Genomic DNA, 15,580 nt, shown 5'->3' on the forward strand with positions numbered 1-15,580 from the left:
TACAATAAAAACTTAATTTTTGTTAAAAATAAATATGAAATTATGTATTTTCAGCAACTCTTATGCCATGTACATATATTAGAATGTGTATAGTCCTGTCGGTTAATTGTTGAACAACTGAACGAAAAAACGAAAAAAAGATATAAAAAAATTAATATGATCTGAAGTAGAAAATAATACATATGAGTACAAGTTATATTTTGTGTTGTTTTGTTTTTGTATTACCTAACATTAACGGACTTTAAGAAACAATACTGGTCAAGATATTTTCTGAATAATGGTCTCACATGGCGTGATATCTCCTCCGCCTCCCCCGTTTACACTTATCCGGCGACAGTCCATCAGTGAGTTAAACCGGTTCCAGTTTCCTCCACATCCGCCGTACACAAACTCCTGACAACGCTGGGTGACTGGGTTATAGGTCCACGACGGGAAGAAGGCTTGGCAATTACCGGACTGCGCATGCGGTAAAGAGCAAGGACTTCCTGTAATAAGAGACCATTTTATGTATTTCAATTCAATCAGCTACATAAGCGTTTGAGCCGGGGGGGGGGGGGGGGGGGGGGCTTAGCCCTAGCCTGCATATATGTAGTTAGACCTAACCATAAGGCACATAGCATCATAGAGGGTTCGCCCCCCACCCCACACACACACTTTTTCTCGCAGCAAAGAGAATTATTCCTAAATTTACCTTGATAAGATTGAAATATTCAGAAGTTGTGGTATATATATTTACTGACAATTTGAAAATCTTTTCGATACGAGGTATGAAGGTAAATGAATGCATATTTATGTGAACATCTTATAATGGAATTTCTATAGACTGTTGTGACTTTCAGAAAGCTGGGATTTACCTGGTGGAAAAATACCGCCATCTCCTCCACACCTCTGCTGATAGGCTTGTAGAGAGGGGAAGTTGTTTCTGTTTCCTTGACAACCACCATACCGGAAGAGCTCGCACAGATCGGAAACAGAATTGTAGTAAAAGCGACGCCTGTTGGCACGACACGGTCCAGTGACTGCGGGAAGAGTACAGACATCCTCACCTGAGAGAAGAAAAATACTCTAATACTACTAATAATGTATAGTGCAGTGGGTAATAGGGTTTACTACGAATCTGTAAGTCATGAGTTCGAGTCCCGCTAGGGGTTTTACAATTTTTACCTCTCCAAATATTTTTATAAGTTATGTTTTGGCTAAAAATTATAAATTTTGAAAATTCTAAACCGGTCAAAGTATTTTGATATAATGTACTTTAATCCACATTGATATGTACAGATGTCCCATAACACCTTAAAGGGGCATGGTCACGATTTTGGTCAAATTTTATTTTTCTGGTTTTATTATTCGCAATACTTTTGGAATGCATTTCTAATTGTGAAATGAACTTTGGGTGCCAGTCGTTGAGTTTTAAGCAAGATACAGGACTTACAATTCTTCGTTAGTAAACAAGCCTCGTGCCCTGTTTTTGTTTACATAGGTTCAATATACCAGTAGAATTAGTTTTCAAGCTGGTTTGTCTATCTTATTATTCATTTAAAGCATATAACAGTTCCTAACGATTAATACATTCATTTTAGGTCTAAAACTGGAATTTTCACTTCAACATTCATAATGTAAACAAAAGCTTTGTTTACATTGCAAAGAATTGTAAGATCTGTACCTCGCTTATAACTCATCAAATGACACTCAAATTTTAGTTGCCTATTAAAAATACCTCACTGAAGCATTGTAAACATTAAAACCGAAAAAATAATTTTTGACCAAAATCGTGACCAGGCCCCTTTAAGATTCCGCTTTAAATAATCAAAGTCAAGAGGTACTGCCAATGCATTTTTGTTGAAATGTACTAGAGGGATATAAACGTGTTATTTCAACGAAAACAACCATTTCTCAAATACACGTTAATCGCGAAAGAAGAAATCGTTTTTCTAGACCAAAATTACAGTGGACAGTTCGCCTTTTGAGTGTTTCAATATGATGTTTTTTCTCCGCAACTGTTTTGCATCTTGTTCCGTGAATGGTTTTTTAATGAAATCATTAATACAGTGTCTAAAGATTTCATCGATTTTCTGGACAGTATTTTTTTACCACGCTGTTCTTTATAAAGTCCCTCTGTCTATCTCAGCGGCTTCGTCAATTTCATCAAATATTGTCTGTGTCCCTTTTTTGTTTCCTAGTAGGCGAAATTTTCTGAATATACACTTTTTGTTTTAGTAATTTACGTACGCTTCGTTCTGTTTATCTTTAGGTGAACCATCGGGTTTTAATAACTCTTATTTGTCCAAGGTGGTTTGATGTACGAAATAAATTTTCCATAAGGTATATGCTCGTCAGGATATGATAGAAGAGAAGCAGTTAGTTGGATAAGGAAATCTCCCTCTTTCTCTCTAAAAAGACTGTGAGAATGTGTCGATTGATGTCCTTGTGAAATAATTTAGCATAAATAAAATCAAAATTCTAAATTAAGGAGAATCCATATCGCAACTAGCAATCTTGAGCACTCCCAAGATTTCTAACAGGTCCTCAATTCAAGATACTGTAGTTAACCAAAACAAGGCTTCTCATCATGTGTCAAACCAGATAACCAAACCATAACCCAAAAAACTGCAAAACGATGTTAAGACATACAGTACCGATAAGACCCAACCTAACACCAGAGTAAACCCAAACTAAATCCCGGGTTTACTTTTTGGGTTTACTTTTTGAAAATTTGGGTCCACTCGGGATTTACTTTTGGTTAACTCTCGAATTGCTTTTGGGGTCAACTGTACGCACTGAAGTGTACCGTAATGCTTGAAAGAAAGAAATACAGAAAATTAGACAAAAGTCCATTAAGGTTGTACAATAGTCTCCAGAATTTGACCATGGTGTTGATATCCTCTCTCAAGTCTGACCCTCTCTGGGAGGGATATATTTGATTTTTGCTGAATTAATTCACCTTCATGCACATGGATAAAAACAGCTAATTATATAATCATCAAGTAGGAATTTATCGTTGAACATGTACAAGATATTGATCCCTATTGAAATGAATGACACCCAATTTGTCTGAGATTAAATACTGTCGATTTCTAGTCTTTTTTGTACCAATTGCACGAAAAAAAAGTTAATCCATACTCAATTTATATGCTGCTAAAATTGCATGAACAATACATAACCCGCGTACACCAATCATTCTAAATCACTATGCATACCTGAGTTTTATCCCCCAAGTACATCATGCTTGAATGGAATTTTTTTTCTCAGTAAATTGATATACACCTTAAACTTTCAGTTACAACGTTCAGTACAATTCAATCAGTGATGGTGCCTTATATTCATTACAATGATAAACTAAATTTATAAGTGTAGCGCAATCAAGCAGGTGTAAATTTCAGACATATCGTCAGTATCAAAACTAGCTTGCATGAGAAAAATACTAATAATTTATGTTTGAATGAACTCATCCATTGGCAGAGATCCATAGGGAGGGGGTCCGATGAATTTTTGGACATTTTTTTGTAACAGCTACATACATGTATATGTATATTATACTTTGCATCGGGTGTTTTAGAAGAAAGCTATCGAATTAACAAACACACTTCGTAGTTGTTAAATGTAGTACATTTATAGTAAGACACGCGAGTTATGACCCCTTTTCAAGATTAATGAAATTGCCCAACTGAACGAAAATCGGGTCACAACCCGTTTTGGCGATTGTGTTCCTCCGATGTATAAATATATATTTGTTTTAATCCAAACTGATGACTCTCTTGTAATAATAATAATCCAACACCAATTATTACTTACATTGTATCATAATGGGCAATATGTTACAACTTGTTGCGATGACCCCCTCCCCCTTTTTCACCGTTCAACTATGGTGGAATGATGGTCTATTTTTAAATCAGGATTACACACGTGCACTGCATTGTAAACATCCCTTGTACTTGAAAACTCTTGCTCGCTGTTGTTATTACATCCCATATAACATTTTCATTAATTGTGAATGTAAATGCTGACACCTTAAACATGCATGCATCGGTTACTCTTTTTTGTGAAATATCATGATATTGCTTGATCTCATTGTCTACACTGTTTCGGAGATCGAGATATGCCTGACGTCATGACGTCAGGCAACAATGACGTCAGGCAACATTTACCATATATACAAATAATTCTCCTTGCTCAAACAAGGGTCACAACTGCGCCAGGAAGTTGATCAAGTTTTTCAATGAAAACATTCACGTTATTATGGTAATTTATGTCACAAATTTGTACAAGATACGAAGGGTGTCTTGCAAAATTGAAGAGCATTATGCACTTGTTTCCTAAGCCGACTTTAAAGCTAACTTTACTGGGCTAAAAGACATGATGACACACGGCCGCTGCGTGGTCACTGCATTCAGTTACGCTGTCTGGTTTGAGTTGTTAAACATTGCGCCTGTTTCAGAGGTATTCAAGTCGCAACTTCTAGAAAGATACAGAACTAAATTGGACACGGATGACAGAAGTCGAGAAGAAGAGAATAATCGTATTAGATCAGATTTGGCGTATATTAGATAAATACCATTTGTCTTGCAACAGATTAATCTTTATGTCATACTTTATATGCATAATATATACTTTATATCATCCTTTGATTTCTTTGCGAGAAGACTTATTTGGAAATGTGGAGGACACAAGACTATTTTTATTCTGGATTATGTTGATTGTTAAGGCCTATATCTGATAAATGAAAGGAGTCTAAAGATTTCTGAAATTTTAATTGCAACAGTTTGGTTATATATTAGGTGAAGTTGATTAAAAAAAATAACATAGTTACTACATGCAATAATAGTCTTGTATAAAACCGTCATTTTGAATAAGCTATTGAAAGAAAGAGCTGCAAATCTCGGATTTATTTTCTTTTTAAGTGCCGCATAAACCATTTAGATTAAACCATTTTGTTTTGACCGAACAGTTTCAGTACTGGAAGCAGCAGACAATTATATATATCCATCTAGAGCCAGAATATTTTGATTAAAGTTTTGACATTACCAAAGCTTGAGGAAATTATCATTGTTATTAATTAAATTTTATTATAGAGTAGAATAGATTTTTTTTATAATGCAATGATAATATAAACATATTAGAATTGTTGCTTATTAATGGCTAAAAGAAAAATTATACATGTACATGCACATCTGTATATTTTTTTACAACGTAGTGGTAATTAAAACAAGTTAAAAAACACACATGTACAAAGTAAAGTATCTAGAAATAAAATGTGATAACAAACAGTGTTACAAAATCAAAAGTGTGGAGGAAAAATACAAACAGAAGCAGAACAAACACGGACCTCTACATAAATTAAGGTTGGATCAGGTGCCATGGAGGAGTGAGCTTCCTCTGCTGACTGGTCACACCTGCCGTAACAAGAGGCGGTGCTAAAAGACATTAATTGGTCTACCTACATGTAACTTAGAGCAACATTTCAATTATAGATGTATGAGTATAAAAATTGTTTATTTAAATAAATAAAGCTATTGTAATAAGATACATCTAACAATTTACCCTTTCTTTTAATTCATACACCTGTACACGTATCCTAAGGACATTGCTTGATCATGAGTTGGTCAGTTGATATTTGTGATCTTGGTTTTTATTAGTTGTTTGTCTCAGGTTGAATTTGGTTGGTATATATATTTTGCTTTATGTGTTTTACCACTAAGTTTGACAATCATTGTCTGGACATTGACCAGAGCAGACATTATATTTTTATACTGACTCAGAATTGAATTCAGGACCAGAACTTGCTAGTTTCTCGTTATTTAACTCAAATGTGCAATGGAATAGCGGTTTCTGCTTTTTATGCAATTGGAAAAGAAGCCATAGGGATAATCAACCGATATATTTTTCTATAATCTTTCTTAAGTATAATCTCGTAGATTACATATGTAGTTTGGATTTGTCGCAGACGTCTTGGCCGTGGGCTATTATGTTTCTTAAATCTATTTAGAATCCACAATTTTGGTAATGGAACTTTGCGCTTCATATCTTCCATGTGCATTTCAAAGGATACATACATTTCCCACGCGATACAACAATGTTTATACTATGATCATTCACAAAAACGAACTGCACAATATGTGAATTAGATGAAAATCACATCTCTGATCATATGCATCACATATTTCATAAACTTAAAAATGTCAAAAATTGTTTCTTGAGTTTGCACAATGACATATGACATTATGAAAGCGTCATTGCATGTTTGCAGAATAAATGAGAGATGTGTTGAGATTTTGAGTATCCTTTTACCACGAGTCGCACCAGAACTCAGATCCATGAAGGACGGAGAGGAGGAAAACTTTTTTGTAGAGTTTAGAAATATTTCTTGGATTTAGATGCTCGGATATCTTAAAAGTGCAAAATAAGCTCCTCTTCCTTTTTTAAATGTGATTGTTTTTCGTTCACTAGGGTATATTTTTCATTGTAATAGAATTCCTAGGTGGTTGTACGAGTTTGCAAGGTAAGGAGGATGGTCATTTAATAACAAAATGACGATAAACTTTATCATATATACAAATTATATACATGTAAAATATTAAAAAAAACAATGCTTAATACTTGAACATAGTTCAAATTTTTTCCTTGAAAATCTGTAGTTATATACCAGTGGATGGACTGATCTTCAAGTTCTTGTAGCAGATGGTTGATAAACACAAGGTATAAGAATGTAGAAAGAACTTCACCTTGCCCGACTCCTTGAGCTACAGGGAACCAGTCAGAGTACGACTGATTAGACACAACTGAACAGGATGTGTTTACGTGGCAGCCGTCTATTAGGGTCCACAGACGTCTCTTCAAGTCCAGTGTATGCAGTTTGTACGTGAAGCAGTGTCCCCAGACTGTATCGAGCGCTGATTTGGGTGTCAAGGGAGGCGACGTAGGCAGGACTTCTATGTTCAATACAATGGTAAAGAGTCTTTTGTAGATTAAAGGAGGCAGATGTACACCTAAGTCTCTGCTGAAAACCTTGTTGTTGAAGATTAGGAAAGGTAGCAGATTTAGTTCTGTTTAGCAGCAGTTTTCCCAAGATTTTAAGGAAACACGGAAGTAAGGCAATAGGTCTGTAGCTGTCCGGTGAGTTAAATGAACAATTATCAAGTGTCTTTGATTCGGTTTTATTTTCATGTATAGGAATAGTTACCTACTCCGACCACTGTTCCTAGCATCTTGCAAGTTTAAGCCAGTGTATTCACCATTACGTAACCAGCCACCTGTTGACTTGCCAATGTTTGTGTAACAATTTTCGGTGTCAAAAGCATGCACTTTCTTATCGGACTTTACAGTTAATTTGTGTATAGGATGATAAGCAATAATTATGATTTGATTAAAAACATTACTTATCTACTTTAGGCCCCGTTCTGTGGTAATCGGTTTGCATACTGATGGACACTGTTAAAAATAGACCGATCATTTAAACGACTTGACAAGGACGATATGCGACATACAGCCGTTTCTTCACAATGTTTATGTTACAATAATCAAAAAGTTGAATCATTTATCATTTAAATGTTTAACTTTGTTTGCTGTTTTAGTATAAATCCACAAACATACGTTAATACTTTTAAACGATTTGAATACATTCTCAACGCATGCATATCGATGACTTTTAAAATATCTTAATATAAAATCCCTTCTTTTAGAGGATGCGTATAATGCACAGGAACAGTGGCTTACACACAACATTTTGAGTGCATAAAGTAAACAGGTGTGTGCTGCACATAAGAACTCAAGTATTCTAAAATCTTTCCAAAATGACATTGTCAACTCATGACCGGCTTTTTTTTCAAACCAGGCTTATTTTCAAGTAATTTTAAGTGCAAGAAATAAATGGGTTATTTTTAAAACCGGCTTATTATTAAATCCGGCAAATTTTTAGGGTACCTAAGACGAAAGTTTTTTTTTTAGGAATGTTCAACCTTAAAAAAATATTGCATTCATTGTACATGTATTTTTATCTTGAGCTGCTTAACTTTCACATCTTAATTGTAGATATGTTTTATAATCATGTTTTAAAGCTTTATAGACAAATACTGACTTGTATGTTACTAATAATCTATCAACTCTATCATGAATTACAAGTTTCAGACAAAATTTAAATTTGAAGATGTTGATATTCAAATTATTAATTTGCTAAATTCTTAAATCCCGAGGTTTTATGGAATATAATTTGACTTTTAATTCTGGACTTTTTTCCTACTTAATAATCTTACTAAACTAAGAAGAATTTGATTCAACCCAAGCGCAGATCAAGTGGTGTTGGTGGTGGTGCTGGTGGTGGTGGGGGGGGGGGGTTCCAGAACCCCCTGGAAATTTCAAATTTATACATTTACATAGTAAAACCATCAAATATAGGCCTTGGACTATCCTTGCAAACACAAACCTTTATACCCCCTAAAAGTATGGATCCACGTATGTAGCCTAATGAGTTTAGCGATTGTGGGTCCAGACAGTTTGATTTATTAGAAGAAAAAACGGTATACTAAGTAATAAAAAATACCAACTTGATTTTAGATAAACTATTTCTAGCACAGTTTGAGATTTTTAAAGAAAGAAATAAAACACATCTCTGACAATGCTGTCCAATCAGAAATTATATGGCTAGAATCCAGTTCTAAAGTCAGGTTTTCTCCGCTTTCAGTGAAACTGTTATACATGGAAAAAATTGACGTCGTCTTTTGCCTATGCAACGCCAAAACAATTTTAATGTAAAAAAAAAAACAAACCTAAAATAATTGTGACTTTTAATCGTAGTAAATTTTAACTACAACACTCTGTAAATGACTTTTTTGTAGGTCGATATATGGTTATAAGTACCCATGACAAGTGAAGTTGACCGAAGCGATGGATACAGACTGGGCGTCCGTGTCTTCGGTCGATATAACTTGACATGGGTCCTAATAGTGACATAAATTTATGGTACAATGGTGTCCATAATAGTTATATTATATAATCATCCGATTTGACAGTCATAGTGACTGTCTTAATATAACTAGCAAATTTAGAACATTAGCTAAACTCAGACAACCAGATTTGCTGAATTCTTTGTGTAATCATCCAAAACAGAAGACAAAGTCAGTTGACGGTAAAGACTCATTGTCCAAGAACATAATATGTCACATGCTTTTCTTACAACCAATGAAAATTACTAAAATAATTGTTCTATATAAGTTAATTATGCACTAATATGTCTCAATAGTATGTAAAATACAGGTGCCCTAGTAACTTGATCAAGACTGTAACAATAGCTCTCTCATACAGTACCGTATAGAATACGTTTATTCGTTGTAATCACAGCACATTTTGGCAGGTTTTGAGTGATCACAAGTAAACATTACATCATGTGTTATACTATTTTCGTTGAGAACAACGCAAAATATAATATTGCAAAATATTTCAAGAAATAGAGAGCAATTTAAAACGTTCACTGGGATATGAACTTGGTTGGTCACTTGATCAAAAATATTTGATCACTTGTTTAACATTTCTGTTATTACTTAATATATTTACGTTTGAAAAAGGCATATTGTTCAGAATTACAATAAATCACAATATTTCTAAAAAAATTTGTAAGATCTATGATTGTCGTATCTCTTTTCCGGTTTGTCTTGGTTGATTTAATTATGTTTTACTATTAAATTCAAGTCATGATGACAGGATGAGCCTGTGTTACACGTCCAACTGAATGATAGCTGAAATGCCGAACAATGTTAGGGATTACTAAATACAGCAAACTACATTGGAGTGTTTAATAGGCGCTAACTCCAGAAAGGTTTCTACGTAATGTTTTGACTGACCATTGTCCAATCAGATAGTAGTTGGGCGGAGTTGAGACATTACCGTCCGTGACTTAACTTGAGAGAGAAAGAGAGAGAGGGAGAGTTAACTAGTTAATGGAGTAAATTATAGCCTAGATGAGGCAGATGAGCGAACTATCTGTCAACAATAGTTATAACGTGACAAATCAAGGTCTAGTAGGCTATATCCTTTTTAATTTATGAAACTTTGAAGTCAACGATGACTATATATAGATAATGTGAGGAAGTAATGTCAAACATGGAAGACTGTACGAATATTTAAGAAACTGTTTTTATTACAAGTGTAACCGTTAGTACTCTAATCAAAGTTTGACGAATCTTCCTGGAATTAAACATAGCTTGTAAATTTACTTTGTATAAAAACTTTCTTCATGGTTACTCAGTGTAAACTTTCTTTACCTTAGGACGAATTAGTCCGCAATTGTTTTACTTTTCCACTAAGCATCCGCCTGCATTGCCTTTCTTTTACATTACATCTAAATTCATCATGTTCACAAGTGATCATTCGTTCGCATTTCAAAATATTTAATGTCCGTATTCTCGGACTCCATGCTAGGAAATTTAGTTGGTTAGCTACGCCATTCTTATCCATGTACATATTGTCGACGGCTCGCAGCCAAAGAAATTTTCACAATCGTTCTTTAAAACGCTTTAAAGTTGTACTATTATAGAATATACATGTAATTTTTATAAACAGACCTTAATAAATTTGTTTGCAAGTTTATAACTAATGATTATTCCTTCATCGGCAACACTTATAATTTACTCAATTCAATTTCTCTTTCTCATTCAAGTCACGAGCGGTAATGTCTTATCTCCGCCCAGCTACGATCTGAGTAGTAAGGGGGACAGAGAGCAGTCACTTGACAGTCAATGACGTCATGGGTTTTCCCCATAAACTAGGTCAAGGGGGGAGTCTACAGTCAGGGGGGAGTCTACAGTCAAGGGGCAGTCTACAGTCAAGGGGCAGTCTACAGTCAAGGGTGACTCTACAGTCAAGGGGTAGTCTACAGTCAGGGGGTAGTTCACAGTCAATGACGTCAGGGGGTACATTTATGACGGTCACCCGAGGTCAAGGTGGGAGTCTACAGTCAGGGGGGAGTCTACAGTCAGGGGTAGTTCACAGAGAGAGCAGTCACTTGACAGTCAATGACGTCATGGGTTTTCCCCATAAACTAGGTCAAGGGGGGAGTCTACAGTCAGGGGGAGTCTACAGTCAAGGGGCAGTCTACAGTCAAGGGGCAGTCTACAGTCAAGGGTGACTCTACAGTCAAGGGGTAGTCTACAGTCAGGGGGTAGTTCACAGTCAATGACGTCAGGGGGTACATTTATGACGGTCACCCGAGGTCAAGGTGGGAGTCTACAGTCAGGGGGGAGTCTACAGTCAGGGGTAGTTCACAGTCAATGACGTCAGGGGGTACATTAATGACGAAGAGCCAGTCTACAGTCAAGAGTCTACAGTCAGTGGGGAGTCTACAGTCAAGGAGTCTACAGTCATTGGCGTATCTTAGTGCTAAGAGTGAGTCTTCAGTCAGTACAGGGTATTTCACAGTCAATAGGGACTCTACAGTCACATTTTTCAAAAACATACTCTATACCAAGAAACCAATAAATATACGGAGAAACTTGATTTGCGTTGTAATAAAAATGGAAACTAAGGAGAAGCAATACAAATGGAAAATTGTAGCCTGGAGTGCTTTAAAAAATAGTGAAAATAAAACCTGGACAATACAAGAAAGTCAATGGTTTGACAAAAAACAGGCCTGTATAAATGATTTTAAAGAAAACATGAAAAACGGTTATGATGTTGCAGACAGCTGGGGATCTGAAGTATACTTAATTAAACGTTGCATTATGCCACACAAATATTGGAATAAGTAATAGAGCTCTATAAAAGACAAAAATAATTTAATACTTGGATGGCCATTCCACTTGTGTATATAAATAAGCTGAACAACATGTAAGAAACATCACTTGGACAAAAAAATGGCAGAACAAATGGTCATGTTGGATCTTCTAACAAACAACTGTGGAAAAGACTGTAAATCTGTGATAAGAGAACAGGTACGGAAAAGAATAGCGATTATAATACCTGGCTTTTTTGCAGTTGCACTTATAATTTCTTTGTGCATCGTTGTCGGCGTTCTACACGAGAAGAAGAAGAAAACCTTTACTCACATGGACTGCGTTTTACGCCCTACATTAGAAACTGCAATCAAACCTTGTTCATTTGTGGATCAGTATCCGCTCTCAAACGAGATTTATGCCAGAATATGTGTCAACGAAACCGCACAGATTGATATAAGGCGATATCTTTCAGGAAAACCAGGGAACGAGGGAATTATTTTAACTAAAATTCAGTGGCAGTACCTAAAAGCATCTATAGATCATATAGACGAATCGATTTTAAAAGTACAGAAAAGTATATAAAAGAAGTCTTAAAAAGAAATAGAGGAGAGAATGAAGGGAATGAATAAGAAATCTGTACAATTTTCAGACAGGATAACAGTTATCCTTATTCCGTATGAGGAGCGAAAGGGGGAATGGATGACCATGGCTTTGGATAGATATCGGTATAAAAGAAGAATAGAAAACATGTCGAACATATTAAGCCCTATTTTAGAGAAACATTTACAAACAATAAGAACTCAAACTGAAGTAGATGACAGTTAAAGGCAGTATCACATTTCAAGGGACAGTCTACAGTCAAGTGGAGTCTACAGTCAAGGGAAGTCTACAGTCACTTACGTCATCGTATTTTTACGATCATAAACCACGTGGTCTAAATTGTATAAAAACGTAACTCGACTTGAATATTTCATCATTCCTGGGCTTCTGTCATTAGCGAGATGGAGCAAAAACATCAAGATCTTATCAAGGCAAACTACTCTACATTGGTCAGAAATATGATACCTGTTTCAGTTGCAGGACACCTATACGCTTTGCACATCATTACGGAGGAAATGAGACAGCAAATAGAAGCTGAGATGACAAATTATGATAAAAACAGAAAACTTCTCAGCATCATTTTACGTCGAGGGCCGAAAGCTTTTATGGGACTCCGAAAGGCATTAATGAAAGCCAATCAAGGGGACTTATCCCGACTGTTGATGAATAATGACGAAGATACAAAGTCTGAATATGAAAAGAAACTTGCCATGGCAAGATCATTCGTTATCAACACAAAAGAAAATGGAACTTCGGAATCAAAAAAAGGCCAGTTATCTCAAGAGCAAAGATGCAGAATACCTTTGGACGACGTGAACGACCTTTTCCTCACTGTCATGCCATACAAAGGGACAATTTACATTCATATACGTCACCTTGCAGAGTCTCACGGCCGCCTTATTGCCACCAAGAAAGGGGTTACTTTTCCTTTGGACCGATGGTTGAAATTTGAATCTCTTTTGCCAGATATTCAAAGCTACATAGACAATGTTGGCCAAGAAAACGAAGAAGCACATTGGCATGTTGGTGGAGGAGTCTTTGTTTCATTATCACCCAACAATCCTACAGTAGACATAAGGCATTTTTGGAAGCCAGACGATGCTACAAAACCGGTTCCAACAAAGAAAGGCGTCACACTAAACAGAAACAAATTGGCAAGACTTAGAGATGCTGTCGAAGAAATGCATGACTATGTTCCAGAGTTAAAAGACACAGAATTATGCATGCTTAGGGAGTGTCACCAGAATCAGCTTGGAATGCTAAACTGTCCGGAATGTACCCCTTTTGGATACGATCCCCAAGACAACATGTCAATGGAATGCAATGCTGGTGATACCCAAGACATGAGAACCCTGGAGAGTGATTTTGAATGACAATATGAACATTTCTGATTTCATGTATTTGAATGTAACATGTATATCTGTTGTTTATGACATTAACCTTCTTTTATTATTGTTTCTTTATTATTCTCCCACATCTTTATCAAAATAAAATGATACTCGACCAAACCAGTTCATTTTGTATTATGATATAACAAGCTACAATCAAAGCAAGATCATTAATTTGTTCCAGTATGTCAAGCTATACGGATTACTTAAGGGAGCTCTACTATACTCCCGGTAAACCAGGCGCATTTGCTGGGCCCGAAAAATTGTACCAAGCTGTTAAATTAGAGGGTAAATATAAGATTGGAAGACAAAAGATTAAACAGTTTTTAAACAACGAGGATGCCTATGGCCTGTATAAACCTATTCGAAAGACATTTCCTCGCTCAAAAGTCGTTGTGAACACAATCGACTCTATGTGGGATGGTGATTTGGCAGATGTCAGTAACATAGCTTCTCATAACGATGGATACAAGTTTTTACTGGTATTAATAGACATATTCAGTCGATTTTTATTTATCGTACCCTTGAAAAATAAGCAGAATCAAACCATCATTGAGGGTTTGAAATCAGTTTTTCAAAAAGGGAGGAAACCGCACACACTGAGAACAGATAAGGGTAGCGAATTCAAAAACCGCTGGGTAAAGACTTTCCTACAGAAACAAGGGATTACTGTTATATACACTCAAAACGAAACTAAAGCAAATTATGCGGAGAGAGTAATTCGTACCATGAAAAACCTTATGTATCGTTATTTTATGAAAGAAAGAACTTACCGTTATGTGAATGTGTTACAAGATCTGGTGAACAGTTATAACAAAAGACCACACAGGTCCTTAGGTAGCAATGCACCAGCTCATGTGAATGAGGATAACGCTAACGAAATCAGACTAGATGCTTTTCTAGCCGGACAGAAAAAGAAAAAACCGGACAAGAAAATAAATGAAAAGGACGACTTTAAGAAATCAAACAAGCTATTGAAAAAAAGAACTAAACCCGTTTTTAAGTTTAAAATTGGAGACAACGTGAGAATATCACAACTCAAACATGCATTTCAAAGAGATTACCAGCAAAAATGGACAGGGGAATTTTTTAAAGTGAGTGCAAGGTATAAAAGAGGCGGAATTCCTGTTTACCAAGTAACAGACTTAGATGATGACCAAATAGAGGGTACCTTCTACGAATCGGAGCTCCAGAAAGTCATAAAGACAGGAGACGTGCTTTACAGAATTGAAAAAGTTTTGAAAAGGCGACGTCGGGGAAACATGAAAGAGGCCTTTGTTAAATGGGAAGGATGGCCACGTAAATTTAATTCGTGGATTCCAGAAAGTTCTTTGGAAAACGCCTAATAAAAGATGTATATATTATAAATATGGATTCATTCAAGATGAGCCATCGAATGGTATTGACGTCTACTGACTGCTCTGAATATTTTGATAACAACCCTAATTGTTTCCGAGTTCAGTTAAATAAACAAATTCCTTTTGAAGGATATTGGTCAGTTGCATTAACGGAATTCTCTACAGAAAGTTGGATGAGCTTTCTGTAGAGAATTCCGTTAATGCAACTGACCAATATCCTTCAAAAGGAATTTGTTTATTTAACTGAACTCGGAAACAATTAGGGTTGTTAAAGAAGAAGTCTGATTTATTTGTTTGTTGTGATATTTGCGAGGAAACAATTGTTGGGGGGAAAGACGCCCCTCTTCTGAGACGTGTATGTCTTGGAGAAAAACCAGAAAACATTACGTTTATCCTACCTTATTACATTCCAGTTAAAATCTGTGAATTACAGCAGATTGGTATATATATAACTGACAGAGAGGGAAATTTAGTTTCATTCTTAGATGGACCAGTGACCGTAACACTTCATTTTAAAAAGTTTCCTTACGTTTTA

General features: G+C 35.7%; 3 protein-coding genes across 3 annotated transcripts; 2 read left to right on the plus strand and 1 right to left on the minus strand.

Moving 5' to 3' along the window:
* Positions 1–258: 258 nt before the first annotated feature.
* Positions 259–1,369, minus strand: LOC128174480 (BPTI/Kunitz domain-containing protein-like). Its single transcript, XM_052840026.1, has 3 exons — positions 1,357–1,369; positions 855–1,046; positions 259–485 (listed from the first exon to the last, which is right to left on the minus strand). Exons 1-3 carry the CDS (start codon positions 1,367–1,369, stop codon positions 259–261), a joined length of 432 nt encoding a protein of 143 aa, XP_052695986.1.
* Positions 1,370–12,690: 11,321 nt separating this feature from the next.
* LOC128170539 (uncharacterized) lies at positions 12,691–13,781 on the plus strand. Its single transcript, XM_052836322.1, has one exon. It carries the CDS (start codon positions 12,701–12,703, stop codon positions 13,670–13,672), a length of 972 nt encoding a protein of 323 aa, XP_052692282.1. The 5' UTR covers positions 12,691–12,700; the 3' UTR covers positions 13,673–13,781.
* A 91-nt stretch (positions 13,782–13,872) lies between these two features.
* LOC128174481 (uncharacterized) lies at positions 13,873–15,033 on the plus strand. The gene has a single exon (XM_052840027.1). The coding sequence runs from the start codon at positions 13,873–13,875 to the stop codon at positions 15,031–15,033; it is 1,161 nt and encodes a 386-aa protein (XP_052695987.1).
* The last annotated feature ends 547 nt before the right edge of the window (positions 15,034–15,580 follow it).

The sequence above is a fragment of the Crassostrea angulata genome, chromosome 2 (genome assembly GCF_025612915.1).
Source record: "Crassostrea angulata isolate pt1a10 chromosome 2, ASM2561291v2, whole genome shotgun sequence".
Taxonomy (NCBI): Eukaryota; Metazoa; Mollusca; class Bivalvia; order Ostreida; family Ostreidae; genus Magallana; species Magallana angulata.

What these genes read in the sequence shown, in the direction of transcription:
- LOC128174480 (XM_052840026.1), bottom strand. An exon ending in TGGCGGTATTTTTCCACCAG is followed by an intron (nt 486 to 854) that starts GTAAATCCCAGC and finishes CTCTTATTACAG; the next exon opens with GAAGTCCTTGCTCTTTACCG.
- LOC128170539 (XM_052836322.1), top strand. Translation starts at nt 12,701, where the DNA reads ATGGAGCAAAAACATCAAGATCTTATCAAGGCAAACTACTCTACATTG.
- LOC128174481 (XM_052840027.1), top strand. Translation starts at nt 13,873, where the DNA reads ATGTCAAGCTATACGGATTACTTAAGGGAGCTCTACTATACTCCCGGT.